The 16,948-nt window shown below is 30.0% G+C and overlaps 1 protein-coding gene across 1 annotated transcript; it reads left to right on the top strand.

The window, feature by feature from the left end:
- The first annotated feature begins 4,272 nt into the window (after nt 1-4,272).
- Nucleotides 4,273-14,149, top strand: LOC132916034 (omega-amidase NIT2-like). Its single transcript, XM_060975779.1, has 7 exons — nt 4,273-4,279; nt 4,367-4,513; nt 5,641-5,787; nt 12,489-12,673; nt 13,005-13,173; nt 13,448-13,681; nt 13,833-14,149. Exons 1-7 carry the CDS (start codon nt 4,273-4,275, stop codon nt 13,922-13,924), a joined length of 981 nt encoding a protein of 326 aa, XP_060831762.1. The 3' UTR covers nt 13,925-14,149.
- Nucleotides 14,150-16,948: the final 2,799 nt, after the last annotated feature.

Here is a 16,948-nt window from a genome sequence, read left to right as displayed (position 1 = left end):
TGACTCTTCATAAACATCTTTAATATAGATTAATATCATATAATATATAACATAGATTAATATCATATAATATATAGCATAGATTAATACTATATAATATATAACATAGATTATTATTATAGTCTACAACGATTACTAACACATAGAATGTCCCTTAATAATAAAATAATGTAACTTCGCAATCAAAAGATAATTTACGTATCGTTCAGCAATATTAAATTTATATAACTCGCTCGAAATATTTGTATTTAAATAAATTAATACGTAACTCGTTTTATACATAAACGTTAATTCGAAGTTATAAGCTTAGAGAAAATGGTCAATCAATACTTATAAATCGCTTGTATCGATGGAAGGCTTAAAGGAAGCAGAAATATGACAATGTCGTTAATATAATGGTAGATTCCTTTCTTTATCTATCTGTCTGGCTTTTAGGACGATTTAGTAATTACAATAAGTAATAAGTATAAGATAAGTATTTTTAGTGCTCCCTTTTAACGCATTCGAGATTGAAAAAAATTCATATCAGTCAATAGGCAAGGATATAATATACATGTTTTACATATAATTTATATAGTAACATATATATCATATTAATTTTTATGTTTTTTCAATATAAAATTATTATATATATATATATAATTATACATAACACATTATAGTATAACATAGTATATAATTTGTTACTTAAAAAATATGAAACATAAAATTTAAGATTGCCATCGATTTAAAATTAAACAGAGAGAAAAACACAGAATCATTCTAACCAACATTCAAATCGTACCGACACGTAGGGATTGTTTTACAATTAAATCTCGATCTCGAATGGATTAAAATGAAATATGTACTTGCAACTTCAACATTCTCAATATCGGGGATGTTCAAACTTTACAAATAAAAGTGGCCTGTTCCCTTTCCATTACAGATTCTCCTACCATATCCGCTCTTATCCAGGCTTTTACTTGAAATCTGCAATGCGTCTATTTACAATTTAAATTTATCCGGACCATCCGCTGAATCGGCAGCCCTTTATAAATATATAATGAACCCAGAACATGTGCCTGTGCCTCTAGTATCTACACTAGCGGGGGCTTTATGGGGTTAAATCTTTTAGAGCAATTAAAATGATATTAATAATATGGAAATTCTTACAAAGATTTAATATGTCTATAAAAGAGAAAAGTTTCGTGCTCTCATATTTTATATTAATTATAACTTAAAAGGTTTTATATGTGTTATTTATAGATTTAATAAATTGTTAAAATTCCATGAAGACATATTCTGGAACACATTAGAAGATTTTGCTTTGATTTACAGCGGATGCTCCGAGTATGAGCAGATAACAAACGAACAAATAGAAATTAGCCAATAATAAATAATCATCGACAAATTCGTTTTGAATACAGTTTACATATCATATCACATTTCGAGTTCTATGTGTGCGAGCGAATAAAAGTATTGTTAGTGTTGACAGTGTTGTAATCAAGAGACGAAATTCGTCGTTATCCGATTAACACGATGGCAGAAGCGATGTTCTTTTTATTGCAAATAAACCTGAGGTAAATGGACAAATTGCTCGAAGCAACTGCCATTAGCGTAATTTTAACGTGTTCATTTACAGTATGATATTAACCATTACTCAGAGTTGTTAAAGTGAATTAATGCGTAACCGCATCATCCACGACTGACCATGATTATGTGGACATTGGTACAAATGAAAGCTTAATAGTTGTCGAACAGAACCACTGGAAAATCGTGTTTATAAATTATTCTCTCGTCTCGTGTCATGTTCATCAAATGGAAAACAAGATTGTGTTTTAAAGAAATCGCCTGTTCGCATAGGAGAAGAAAGTGAAGAAGAAGAAGAAGATTAAGATAAGGTCACCAATGAGCAAGATGCTTAAAGAATAAAGTTACTATATTAAATATAATTGAGCAAACAGTAATTATGCTAGTAGAATACCCATTTCTATCCCGAGACAAAATAACTTATCGTGAAAGCTTTTAGTGAGAATACCATATTTTTAAGGACATTCAGTAACCACACATTACAACACATTACATTGAAGTTGTGCAGTCAGCGGCATTTTGTGTTTAAACATGTATTGTTAAACACATTATTAAACATAATTACATTCTTTAGTATGTTTCTGTTGTCTATATTTCTCTCGTGTTATCTACTTCACGACGACTTTAAACTCAACTCAACTTAACGACTTAAACTAAACTCAACAAAACTTAAAAGCTTATTAAACTTAACTTAAACTTATTAAACGACATATATATTTCCTTATTATATTCCTTTAATAAGTTTAAGTTAAGTTTGTTTTTTCCTGGATATAAGATAGAGGAAATATACTAAAGAATATAACGATATATATATTTCCTTATTATTATTGCCCACAGAAAAGCCATTTTTGAAGTCAGAAACTTAACCGAGCATGTTAGAAGAAAGCTGTTAGTGTCTAATAGTATGGTCCTTCTGTAGTATACACACGAATACATATAATAGTATAATAATAGTTAACACCGAATAACATAGACATTTAAACATCCAGAATTTTTTAATAACTTGTGAGAATTAACGATGTAGCGTCTAGTTTCCATATCCAATCTATCCCTTAACTCATAAAATACGTACTTCAACAGATAAATAAAACAGTATAACGAATGTTACAACTAAAAGAAAATAAAAAGGCATACTTTTTGCTTCAAATAATTAAAATAAAATTTAGATACAGAACTTTCAATGTATGAAAGTCGAAAAAAAGATATTTGTTCCGCTTAGTATTTTCATAATTTTCGTAAATACAATAAAAAAAATTAACTTTTAATACAATGACAAGCTTTCATTTCAATCTATATTTAAGATATAATATTTTATCGGTTTTCGTTCGTGACAACACCGAAGTAGCCAATAAGTTTGAAACGTATAATTGAGAAAGTTATGAAGCAAGAGGTTAAGGACAAATTCTAAAAGATATACAATTCAATAGTATTATATTATATTACTTTGCGGATTACTTTTCAAGCATAAAAATAGTTTAACAGCCATTTATAGTTACTTTATATCATTTCATTCGTTAAATCCGTTTAATTTCCTTTCTAAAATAAAACAGTCACGTTGGCGAGTTTCGTGTTTAATATAGAATTATTTTATCATATATGCAACAACTTATTTTTTCTTCGTAAATATTATTAATAATATTATCAATTTCTTGTACTTCCGTCCTTCATACAAGTGACAATGAATCATAACAGTTTCACAGAAATCACAAAAATCAAATAAGAAAATTAATAATTTAACAATACATCGTGGAAAAATAATTCGCTAATTGCGAAGAAAGCAGATGTGCCCTGCGAAACTACTGGGTTTTCCCCAAGAACAAGGACACCCATGAGCCAAATTTGCAGGAGACTTTCTCCTGCATTGTATTGATTAGCATTGGCCATAACCAATGGGCATCGCGGATCGTTACCCCCACTATTCTACCCAAAAGAGTGAACAGCGAATCCGCGTCCTTAGTTCAGAAGGAAACACCCGCACCGAGTTTTCCTCAGTAAGAGCAGTAGAGCAGTCGGAGAGTCTTGAACAGTCACGCCTAGAGCTCGGAAGTACATTGTAAATACAAGAATAAAATAAAAGTTTCTTCTCTCATTAAATTCATTATTATTTTACGTGACACGCTCGCCGTCTGAAAAGATTACGAATATTTTCTTCAATAATGATATTAATTAAAAAGTTTCGACATCGTTTATGACATTAAAATCTCATTAATGAAGTTGTATCGTTAAAATCGTTAATACTGTTCCTAGAGAAACCCGGAATATATATAAAATACTGTCAGAGGACCAATACGTCAAGAAATAGTCGATAAAAGTATTGTTAGTGTTGACAGTGTTGTAATCAATAGTTGTTGGGTAAAGTTGTGTGTTCTGTAAATCTGTGTTGATGCAAGGATTTTGTAGCAAATTATCAACCAAAGAGCCACCGGTCACTATTGAACCAATCGATCGATATCGCAAACTTTGAATGAATTAACGCTCAAGATACAAAAGTATATTTCTTTCCTTACCCTTAACTAGAAATTACATTTCATTATAATATATAATAATGTTTACAATTATATAAAAATTAATGTCCGAAACTTTATCAAAAATTATTAAAAATCCCTGCGTATTGCTTACATAATGTTGGTATGAGTATTACCATACATAACCTCAAAGAACATTATGATACTTACGAACATCGCTAAACAAGTAGTGCGAACGATGTCGAGTAAGTATTTACTATGTATAAAGTATTTATAGATAAAAAATATGGGAAATATATAACCGAATATATTTAACTTTTTCAACATTTTAGCACTTCGCTTGGCGTTGGTACAACTTGAAGTGAATGAAGTAAAAAGCAAGAATGTAGGGCGGACAGTTTCCTACATATCAAGAGCGAAAGAATATAATGCTGATATTGTCGCTCTTCCTGAATGCTTCAATTCACCATACGGAATACGTAATTATTTGTTTTTTTTTCAATAATATATTATGAAACAACTATATAGAAAAAAGTAAAAGTACACAAATTACTTTTCACAGAATGAATGAATCGTAAACAGTAATTATGCTAGTAGAATACCCATTTCTATCCCGAGACAAAATAACTTATTGTGAAAGCTTTTAGTGAGAATATCATATTTCTAAGGACATTCAGTAACCACACATTACAACACATTACATTGAAGTTGTCTATATTTGTCTCGTGTTATCTACTTCACGACGACTTTAAACTCAACTCAACTTAATGACTTAAACTAAACTCAACAAAACTTAAAAGCTTATTAAACTTAACTTAAACTTATTAAACGATATATATAAGCTTAATAAGTTTAATAAGTTTTTAACAATAGTTTGTTGAGTTTAAAGTCGTCGTGAAGTAGATAACACGAGACAAATATAGACGACAGAAACATACTAAAGAATATAATTATGTTTAATAATGTGTTTAACAATACATGTTTAAACACAAACTTATTAAAAGTTAATTTTTTTTATTGTATTTAGGAAAATTATGAAAATACTATGCGGAACAAATACGGAACGTGAATGGCTCAATGGACCAAAGAGCGGATTCTCTGGATGACCTGGATTCTCGAACAGTCAAGTGACGATTGATCCGTACAATTGATCGATTTCTTTTTACTACAGCATTGCAAGAGATTCCGTGTTGGAGTACAATGTTGCGACTTCCTATGCTTGGACGATGTAGAGGCGAATTGGACCGGACCTGATGTGATCGATATTCCCGTTGTTTACTCCGCTGCTGAACAAGTGGATTTTAAACGTTTTCTCATCGTATTTGTCGCCTTGATAATTTTGCACTTGATCTTCTAAATCTTGAATGAGGATTTAGATGGCACCGTTGATGAAATTCCATCATAAACGTCGACGATTAACATCAGCCATCAGGGAAAGGAGAAGGTACGATGTAGCGTGTTGATGAAAGATCGTTTTTACCTGGCTAATTATACCTTAAGGAGGTTTTTTCTTATTTATTTTTCCACGATGTATTGTTAAATTATTAATTTTCTTATTTGATTTTTGTGATTTCTGTGAATATATTTAACTTTTTCAACATTTTAGCACTTCGCTTGGCGTTGGTACAACTTGAAGTGAATGAAGTAAAAAGCAAGAATGTAGGGCGGGCAGTTTCCTACATATCAAGAGCGAAAGAATATAATGCTGATATTGTCGCTCTTCCTGAATGCCTCAATTCACCATACGGAATACGTAATTATTTGTTTTTTTTTCAATAATATATTATGAAACAACTATATAGAAAAAAGTAAAAGTACACAAATTACTTTTCAGAGAATGAATGAATCGTAAACAGTAATTATGCTAGTAGAATACCCATTTCTATCCCGAGACAAAATAACTTATCGTGAAAGCTTTTAGTGAGAATACCATATTTTTAAGGACATTCAGTAACCACACATTACAACACATTACATTGAAGTTGTCTATATTTGTCTCGTGTTATCTACTTCACGACGACTTTAAACTCAACTCAACTTAACGACTTAAACTAAACTCAACAAAACTTAAAAGCTTATTAAACTTAACTTAAACTTATTAAACGACATATATATTTCCTTATTATATTCCTTTAATAAGTTTAAGTTAAGTTTGTTTTTTCCTGGATATAAGATAGAGGAAATATACTAAAGAATATAACGATATATATATTTCCTTATTATTATTGCCCACAGAAAAGCCATTTTTGAAGTCAGAAACTTAACCGAGCATGTTAGAAGAAAGCTGTTAGTGTCTAATAGTATGGTCCTTCTGTAGTATACACGCGAATACATATAATAGTATAATAATAGTTAACACCGAATAACATAGACATTTAAACATCCAGAATTTTTTAATAACTTGTGAGAATTAACGATGTAGCGTCTAGTTTCCATATCCAATCTATCCCTTAACTCATAAAATACGTACTTCAACAGATAAATAAAACAGTATAACGAATGTTACAACTAAAAGAAAATAAAAAGGCATACTTTTTGCTTCAAATAATTAAAATAAAATTTAGATACAGAACTTTCAATGTATGAAAGTCGAAAAAAAGATATTTGTTCCGCTTAGTATTTTCATAATTTTCGTAAATACAATAAAAAAAATTAACTTTTAATACAATGACAAGCTTTCATTTCAATCTATATTTAAGATATAATATTTTATCGGTTTTCGTTCGTGACAACACCGAAGTAGCCAATAAGTTTGAAACGTATAATTGAGAAAGTTATGAAGCAAGAGGTTAAGGACAAATTCTAAAAGATATACAATTCAATAGTATTATATTATATTACTTTGCGGATTACTTTTCAAGCATAAAAATAGTTTAACAGCCATTTATAGTTACTTTATATCATTTCATTCGTTAAATCCGTTTAATTTCCTTTCTAAAATAAAACAGTCACGTTGGCGAGTTTCGTGTTTAATATAGAATTATTTTATCATATATGCAACAACACATTTTTTCTTCGTAAATATTATTAATAATATTATCAATTTCTTGTACTTCCGTCCTTCATACAAGTGACAATGAATCATAACAGTTTCACAGAAATCACAAAAATCAAATAAGAAAATTAATAATTTAACAATACATCGTGGAAAAATAAATAAGAAAAAACCTCCTTAAGGTATAATTAGCCAGGTAAAAACGATCTTTCATCAACACGCTACATCGTACCTTCTCCTTTCCCTGATGGCTGATGTTAATCGTCGACGTTTATGATGGAATTTCATCAACGGTGCCATCTAAATCCTCATTCAAAATTTAGAAGATCAATTGCAAAATTATCAAGGCGACAAATACAATGAGAAAACGTTTAAAGTCCACTTGTTCAGCAGCGGAGTAAACAACGGGAATATCGATCACATCAGGTCCGGTCCAATTTGCCTCTATATCGTCCAAGCACAGGAAGTCGCAGCATCGTACTCCAACACGGAATCTCTTGCAATGCTGTAGTAAAAAGAAATCGATCAATTGTACGGATCAATCGTCACTTGACTGTTCGAGAATCCAGGTCATCCAGAGAATCCGCTCTTTGGTCCATTGAGCCATTCACGTTCCGTATTTGTTCCGCTTAGTATTTTCATAATTTTCGTAAATACAATAAAAAAAATTAACTTTTAATAAGTTTGTGTTTAAACATGTATTGTCAAACACATTATTAAACATAATTATATTCTTTAGTATGTTTCTGTCGTCTATATTTGTCTCGTGTGTTATCTACTTCACGACGACTTTAAACTCAACTCAACTTAACGACTTAAACTAAACTCAACAAAACTTAAAAGCTTATTAAACTTAACTTAAACTTATTTCCTCTATCTTATATTATACTCTTGTCATATTATCCATTCACACAACATTGAATATCCAGGAAAAAACAAACTAAAACTTATTAATAAAAGGCAAACTGGTGTATGTAAGCATATATTATACTCTATTTAGGAAGACGATACTTAGTTGTTGGTTATATATATATATATATTCCCTGAGTGATGTATTATCGAATTATCAATAAATGCAATCGACGTCAGGATCAATGAAATTTTAAAGCACTTTTTCCGAAACTATGAGTCATTCACGTTCCAGATTTTCGCTCCTACAGATCTGTACCTCCCACAACTATAACAAATAATTTTTTGACATCCCATAAAATATACATAGAAAATACATATTGTTATTCTAATAATTAAAACACGAAACTTCAATGTTTTATTTATTAACTGTGTCTAATCCCAGGTAACATAGATAATAATTAACATTGACGTACATAATATATATTTGAAAGAATAGAATTTTCATTTAACTGACTATATGACCATACTCGGTAAAGTATCAACACTGACTATCTATCAACCTTTTATAGCTTCCTCAAGAATATGGGAAGACTTTAAAAATTTTAGTCACGTGATTTGGCCCTTGAAAGCGGAGAATTTAGAAGTAATATTTTTATAATAAAAAAATTAATTAACAAGATATATTATCATAGGACTAATGATAAAATGCCACCAAAACCGGTAAATTTATAATATTCAAAAGAAACTTGAAATCCAGTTTATTTACTCAGTAATAAAATCTCATTTACCTTCAGAGAACCCAAACAACTTTCGCATAACTCAACTTCTCTCCTTTAAACAAAACATCAAAGCGTGTTGTTCCTAACTTCAAAGGGCCCAACTCAAGTTTTTGATCAATTTTCTCTCGTCCTATATTGTCGTTTCAAAGCTTACAATACCATCTACACCTTTGCCTTGATATATATTCACATATATTTTGCCACGTTGTTTCATCTTTCGGAAACGATATGTTCGAAAATGATATGATATTGAAAACATATAGGCCGTTAAACAAGAATGGATGGATTCAAACGGAAGTAATTAAGTGATCCCAATTCCACAGCCGTGGCGGCTGAACGCGTTTTCCTTTCGAACAATTCGCTCGCATCAAGTGGTGCGAATTTCAACAAGTATCCAGGTGTTTATCACTAAATTTATTTATTTTTTTTTTTTTTTTTGATTTATTGTTTTCTTTTTTTTTTTGGCTTGATTTTAAAGAAATTTTAAAGAAATTGGAAATTGGAAGATGACAAATTACTGACATTCCTTTAGTATATTATGGTAAATTTGCAAAGGTTTAAAAAATCTTGGAACACTTTGTATGGAATATATAGAATACGAATTCTTTCTCTTTTCTAATTATCGTTTACGTAATAAAATAAGGCGTTTCAATTGGAATTCGTTAAATGTTATCTTAAATATTTAATTTAAAAATTCTTTGGAGAAAATCGGAAAAGATTTTAACTATTTTTTAATCAATAAATAAACGCTTCAAGAATTGAGAACCACTGAACAAGAACTCAGTTAATCGAGTGATACGAATAGTTCCGCAATATTGCAGAAGCCATTTACTGCGTTCCCCTAATATGATCACATCGATAAAAGAAAGATCATTACTTCTTCCCTATATTTAATACGTAAAAATAAAAATCTTATATAAAAGGAAAAAAAGGAATCTCTTGTTATTTTCTTTGAACCAGATCGCCATGTCATTAAATTGAGCACAATAACTAAATTAAAAAATTGAGACACCGACTAACATGAAACAACAATCTCACGCGACGTAACAACCATCGTCAACCGAATCTTATGGACCTGTTACAGATTAGAGCGTTTCATTTACTTGAAGTGAAACGAGGATTAACTCGTTACTGCTCAGTGCCGAACATTTATCTTCATTCTTGCCGGTACAGAAAAGCCATTTTTGAAGTCAGAAACTTAACCGAGCAACTTTCTCAACACGCTGAAATTCGAACCTTTATCACACACCTTTTTTTGTTAGAAGACAAGACAATGAGGAGGAAAAGATTATAAGATTCTACGAGAAGATTATGTTAGAAGAAAGCTGTTAGTGTTTAATAGTATGGTCCTTCTGTAGTATACACACGAATACATATAATAGTATAATAATAGTTAACACCGAATAACATAGACATTTAAACATCCAGAATTTTTTAATAAATTGTGAGAATTAACGATGTAGCATCTAGTTTCCATATCCAATCTATCCCTTAACTCATAAAATACGTACTTCAACAGATAAATAAAACAGTATAACGAATGTTACAACTAAAAGAAAATAAAAAGGCATACTTTTTGCTTCAAATAATTAAAATAAAATTTAGATACAGAACTTTCAATGTATGAAAGTCGAAAAAAAGATATTTGGTCATCGATTTTATTTAAATTCTTAAGTACTCGTTCCACTTACGTCAGTAATAAAACATTTTTATCGACAAGCTACCTTACAAAAAGACCTTTCTATCAACCTAAATTGCTTCAAAAGAAAATCCCTTTTCAAACACACCGTATTCCTCGTACCAAAATCCAAAAGGGATATTCCAACAAGATGTATTCAGTGAACCGTAGCTCGTGACTGGTGAGCTTGGAAAGAGATGAGGCGCTGAACCGTCAAAGTTGATATTCGACCAAGCTCCCGACCCTTCCATCTCGATAATCCTGACCAAAATTCGAATGAACTACCCAGCGGAACGATCATCGATCCCTATAGAATCCCTTGAAGTATTCTTCCCAAAGGATTCGTCGTCTTTTACCCTATTACGTCCTTCCATCACGATCTTCCTAATGATGAACGAAATAATAAAAGTTTTTAAAACGCAACGCCGCTGTCACTTTCTAAAATCGTCGTATTTATACTGCTGGATGGCCACGGGCACATCCGACTGCCAGATATAAAATACATCGAAAGAAAAGAGTAATTTTTCTTCATAACTATACTGATCGATGCATAGATCGAAATCACTGACTTGATCACTGTAATATCGTTGTCTTATGAAAGTTTCGTCTGGTCTTAATTGGTTCTGTTGGTTCTTATCGTTGTGAAAAGTCGATTCAATGTGTGTACCTATTGTATAGAGAATTATTGTGTGGTAGAGTGTAATTTTGTAGTCTTTTTGATCTTTACTTTATTAATTTTGTCAGCAAGCCGCTCTTTGGTCCATTGAGCCATTCACGTTCCGTATTTGTTCCGCTTAGTATTTTCATAATTTTCGTAAATACAATAAAAAAAATTAACTTTTAATAAGTTTGTGTTTAGACATGTATTGTTAAACACATTATTAAACATAATTACATTCTTTAGTATGTTTCTGTTGTCTATATTTGTCTCGTGTTATCTACTTCACGACGACTTTAAACTCAACGAACTATTGTTAAAAACTTATTAAACTTATTAAGCTTATATATATCGTTTAAGAAGTTTAAGTTAAGTTTAATAAGCTTAATAATATAATATAAGCTTAAGAATATAAGGAATATAATAAGGAAATGTGTCATAACACACATATCATTGAACTTGTACAGTCAGCGGCATTTTGTGTTTAAACATGTATTGTTAAACACATTATTAAACATAATTATATTCTTTAGTATGTTTCTATTGTCTGTATTTGTCTCGTGTTATCTACTTCACGACGACTTTAAACTCAACTCAACTTAACGACTTAAACTAAACTCAACAAAACTTAAAAGCTTATTAAACTTAACTTAAACTTATTTCCTCTATCTTATATTATACTCTTATCATATTATCCATTCACACAACATTGAATATCCAGGAAAAAACAAACTAAAACTTATTAATAAAAGGCAAACTGGTGTATGTAAGCATATATTATACTCTATTTAGGAAGACGATACTTAGTTGTTGGTTATATATATATATATATTCCCTGAGTGATGTATTATCGAATTATCAATAAATGCAATCGACGTCAGGATCAATGAAATTTTAAAGCACTTTTTCCGAAACTATGAGTCATTCACGTTCCAGATTTTCGCTCCTACAGATCTGTACCTCCCACAACTATAACAAATAATTTTTTGACATCCCATAAAATATACATAGAAAATACATATTGTTATTCTAATAATTAAAACACGAAACTTCAATGTTTTATTTATTAACTGTGTCTAATCCCAGGTAACATAGATAATAATTAACATTGACGTACATAATATATATTTGAAAGAATAGAATTTTCATTTAACTGACTATATGACCATACTCGGTAAAGTATGTATGTATGTATAAGCGTTAATTATAAACTAACTTTATGTTTCAAAAAGTTACTGATACTAACACAAATAGCATGATCGTAATTAAATACTTCTACTCATTTTTCACTTTGAACCTGTAGGAACAATTTATTATATATACATATATATTATATTTACATTATATTATAATTACATATTTAAGTAAGTCGAAATAAAAAACTTAGTTATTTTGATAATTCAAAAAATAAAAAATTGACAAAAATTTCAATTTAATTTATAGTTGAAACAAAGGACAGTTATTTTTCATTAATTGAAATATTGCAATACAGAATATTTTCCGAAATACGCCGAAAGTATTCCTGATGGTGAAACGAGCGTCGCTTTATCGAATGCAGCTAAAGAGAACAGCATTTATGTAGTTGGTGGTACGATAAGTGAAATAGAGGGCGATAAATTGTACAATACTTGTACTATTTGGAGTCCCGATGGAGCTTTGATATCAAAACACCGAAAGGTAATTAATATATCCCTTTGTGGTTTTGAAATTCACAATATTGAGGTGGAGAAAGTGACCCTCTATCTAGGAATAATCTAGGATTATACGAGAAACATACGTTTTGTTGTAATGTGTAATATAAATTTTTCACATACTAAAAAACTTATTTTTTCTTAAAAAAATATTCCGTTTCAAATATTATTAAATGATAAGATTTAATAAAAGAAAGTGATAAAAACACTGTCAGTTATTAAATAAAAAATGATTAAAGTTTAGGAGTTGGTAACTTTGATATTAAATTACAAAAGTTGCAGCAATAGAATTAGCGACTATATTTTTATATTATTAGGTACATCTATTCGACATCGACATTCCTAACAAGATTACTTTCCGAGAGAGTGATTCACTCAGTCCTGGTAACTCTCTAACGATGTTCGATGTGAAGGGCTGCAAAATAGGTATTGGCATTTGTTATGATATTAGGTTCGAGGAAATGGCACGTATTTATCGGAACAAAGGTACAGTAACTTAATCGAACATTACTCAACTAGTAGAAAATTAAATACCTTTTTTAAATATATTCTATATAAAATTAATATAATCTGCAACTCTGTATAAAAAGGAGCTTAATTTTAAAAACCAGTATATTTGCGGAAAATTAAATAATTAAAAGAATTAGAAGGACGACAAGAGAACTGTTCTTGCATATTCATAAATTTTGGAATATGGATCGTGCAACTACAAACTTAAGTGGTATTCAGTGGCTTCATATTTCCCGTTTCTCTGGGTTAGGTTGTCAAATACTGATATATCCAGCGGCATTCAATATGACCACTGGACCACTGCACTGGTCATTGCTTCAGCGTTCCAGAGCTAATGACAATCAATTATATGTCGCCTGTATATCACCGGCTCGTGTTCCTTCAGCAAATTACGTCGCATGGGGACATACACAGTTGACCAATCCCTGGGGAAAAATTCTTTACGATTTAGAAACTCAAGAAAATATGGTGGTCACTGATATCGGTAATTTCTATCTTAAAATTAAAAGCGAGAGATCCATGATGTAATTAATTTTTAGTCTCGATAATTTATCTATTTAGCCATCTCTCTCTGTATTTGTTGAATTTATTAATAAGCATTACTTATTACTTCGTGTGTTTCTTTTTTCTTTCAGATCTGAAAGTTGTTGAGGAAGTAAGGGCTCAGATACCTACATTTTCTCAGAGACGTACGGATTTGTACGACACTGTCTGGAAGAAGGAATAACTCTACACCAAAACAGAAAATGTTTTCTTATAATATTTCTACTACAATACCCCTTTTTATGAATTATTACTAATCACTTATCATTTGTATTAGATGAATGACTCAATTAAGAAAACCAAAATGTTATAAATAATAATCTGTATATCTTGTGTACCAATATGTAATTGGATATTATAATAATATAGGAATGTCCTTGATCAGGGATATGATAAAGAACATGGGAAATGACTCTTCATAAACATCTTTAATATAGATTAATATCATATAATATATAACATAGATTAATATCATATAATATATAGCATAGATTAATACTATATAATATATAACATAGATTATTATTATAGTCTACAACGATTACTAACACATAGAATGTCCCTTAATAATAAAATAATGTAACTTCGCAATCAAAAGATAATTTACGTATCGTTCAGCAATATTAAATTTATATAACTCGCTCGAAATATTTGTATTTAAATAAATTAATACGTAACTCGTTTTATACATAAACGTTAATTCGAAGTTATAAGCTTAGAGAAAATGGTCAATCAATACTTATAAATCGCTTGTATCGATGGAAGGCTTAAAGGAAGCAGAAATATGACAATGTCGCTAATATAATGGTAGATTCCTTTCTTTATCTATCTGTCTGGCTTTTAGGACGATTTAGTAATTACAATAAGTAATAAGTATAAGATAAGTATTTTTAGTGCTCCCTTTTAACGCATTCGAGATTGAAAAAAATTCATATCAGTCAATAGGCAAGGATATAATATACATGTTTTACATATAATTTATATAGTAACATATATATCATATTAATTTTTATGTTTTTTCAATATAAAATTATTATATATATATATATAATTATACATAACACATTATAGTATAACATAGTATATAATTTGTTACTTAAAAAATATGAAACATAAAATTTAAGATTGCCATCGATTTAAAATTAAACAGAGAGAAAAACACAGAATCATTCTAACCAACATTCAAATCGTACCGACACGTAGGGATTGTTTTACAATTAAATCTCGATCTCGAATGGATTAAAATGAAATATGTACTTGCAACTTCAACATTCTCAATATCGGGGATGTTCAAACTTTACAAATAAAAGTGGCCTGTTCCCTTTCCATTACAGATTCTCCTACCATATCCGCTCTTATCCAGGCTTTTACTTGAAATCTGCAATGCGTCTATTTACAATTTAAATTTATCCGGACCATCCGCTGAATCGGCAGCCCTTTATAAATATATAATGAACCCAGAACATGTGCCTGTGCCTCTAGTATCTACACTAGCGGGGGCTTTATGGGGTTAAATCTTTTAGAGCAATTAAAATGATATTAATAATATGGAAATTCTTACAAAGATTTAATATGTCTATAAAAGAGAAAAGTTTCGTGCTCTCATATTTTATATTAATTATAACTTAAAAGGTTTTATATGTGTTATTTATAGATTTAATAAATTGTTAAAATTCCATGAAGACATATTCTGGAACACATTAGAAGATTTTGCTTTGATTTACAGCGGATGCTCCGAGTATGAGCAGATAACAAACGAACAAATAGAAATTAGCCAATAATAAATAATCATCGACAAATTCGTTTTGAATACAGTTTACATATCATATCACATTTCGAGTTCTATGTGTGCGAGCGAATAAAAGTATTGTTAGTGTTGACAGTGTTGTAATCAAGAGACGAAATTCGTCGTTATCCGATTAACACGATGGCAGAAGCGATGTTCTTTTTATTGCAAATAAACCTGAGGTAAATGGACAAATTGCTCGAAGCAACTGCCATTAGCGTAATTTTAACGTGTTCATTTACAGTATGATATTAACCATTACTCAGAGTTGTTAAAGTGAATTAATGCGTAACCGCATCATCCACGACTGACCATGATTATGTGGACATTGGTACAAATGAAAGCTTAATAGTTGTCGAACAGAACCACTGGAAAATCGTGTTTATAAATTATTCTCTCGTCTCGTGTCATGTTCATCAAATGGAAAACAAGATTGTGTTTTAAAGAAATCGCCTGTTCGCATAGGAGAAGAAAGTGAAGAAGAAGAAGAAGATTAAGATAAGGTCACCAATGAGCAAGATGCTTAAAGAATAAAGTTACTATATTAAATATAATTGAGCAAACAGTAATTATGCTAGTAGAATACCCATTTCTATCCCGAGACAAAATAACTTATCGTGAAAGCTTTTAGTGAGAATACCATATTTTTAAGGACATTCAGTAACCACACATTACAACACATTACATTGAAGTTGTGCAGTCAGCGGCATTTTGTGTTTAAACATGTATTGTTAAACACATTATTAAACATAATTACATTCTTTAGTATGTTTCTGTTGTCTATATTTCTCTCGTGTTATCTACTTCACGACGACTTTAAACTCAACTCAACTTAACGACTTAAACTAAACTCAACAAAACTTAAAAGCTTATTAAACTTAACTTAAACTTATTAAACGACATATATATTTCCTTATTATATTCCTTTAATAAGTTTAAGTTAAGTTTGTTTTTTCCTGGATATAAGATAGAGGAAATATACTAAAGAATATAACGATATATATATTTCCTTATTATTATTGCCCACAGAAAAGCCATTTTTGAAGTCAGAAACTTAACCGAGCATGTTAGAAGAAAGCTGTTAGTGTCTAATAGTATGGTCCTTCTGTAGTATACACGCGAATACATATAATAGTATAATAATAGTTAACACCGAATAACATAGACATTTAAACATCCAGAATTTTTTAATAACTTGTGAGAATTAACGATGTAGCGTCTAGTTTCCATATCCAATCTATCCCTTAACTCATAAAATACGTACTTCAACAGATAAATAAAACAGTATAACGAATGTTACAACTAAAAGAAAATAAAAAGGCATACTTTTTGCTTCAAATAATTAAAATAAAATTTAGATACAGAACTTTCAATGTATGAAAGTCGAAAAAAAGATATTTGTTCCGCTTAGTATTTTCATAA

Source organism: Bombus pascuorum, chromosome 1, assembly GCF_905332965.1.
Source record: "Bombus pascuorum chromosome 1, iyBomPasc1.1, whole genome shotgun sequence".
NCBI lineage: Eukaryota > Metazoa > Arthropoda > Insecta > Hymenoptera > Apidae > Bombus > Bombus pascuorum.
Note: the sequence above shows the minus strand (reverse complement) of the source record. Positions and strands in the feature narration are given on the sequence as shown.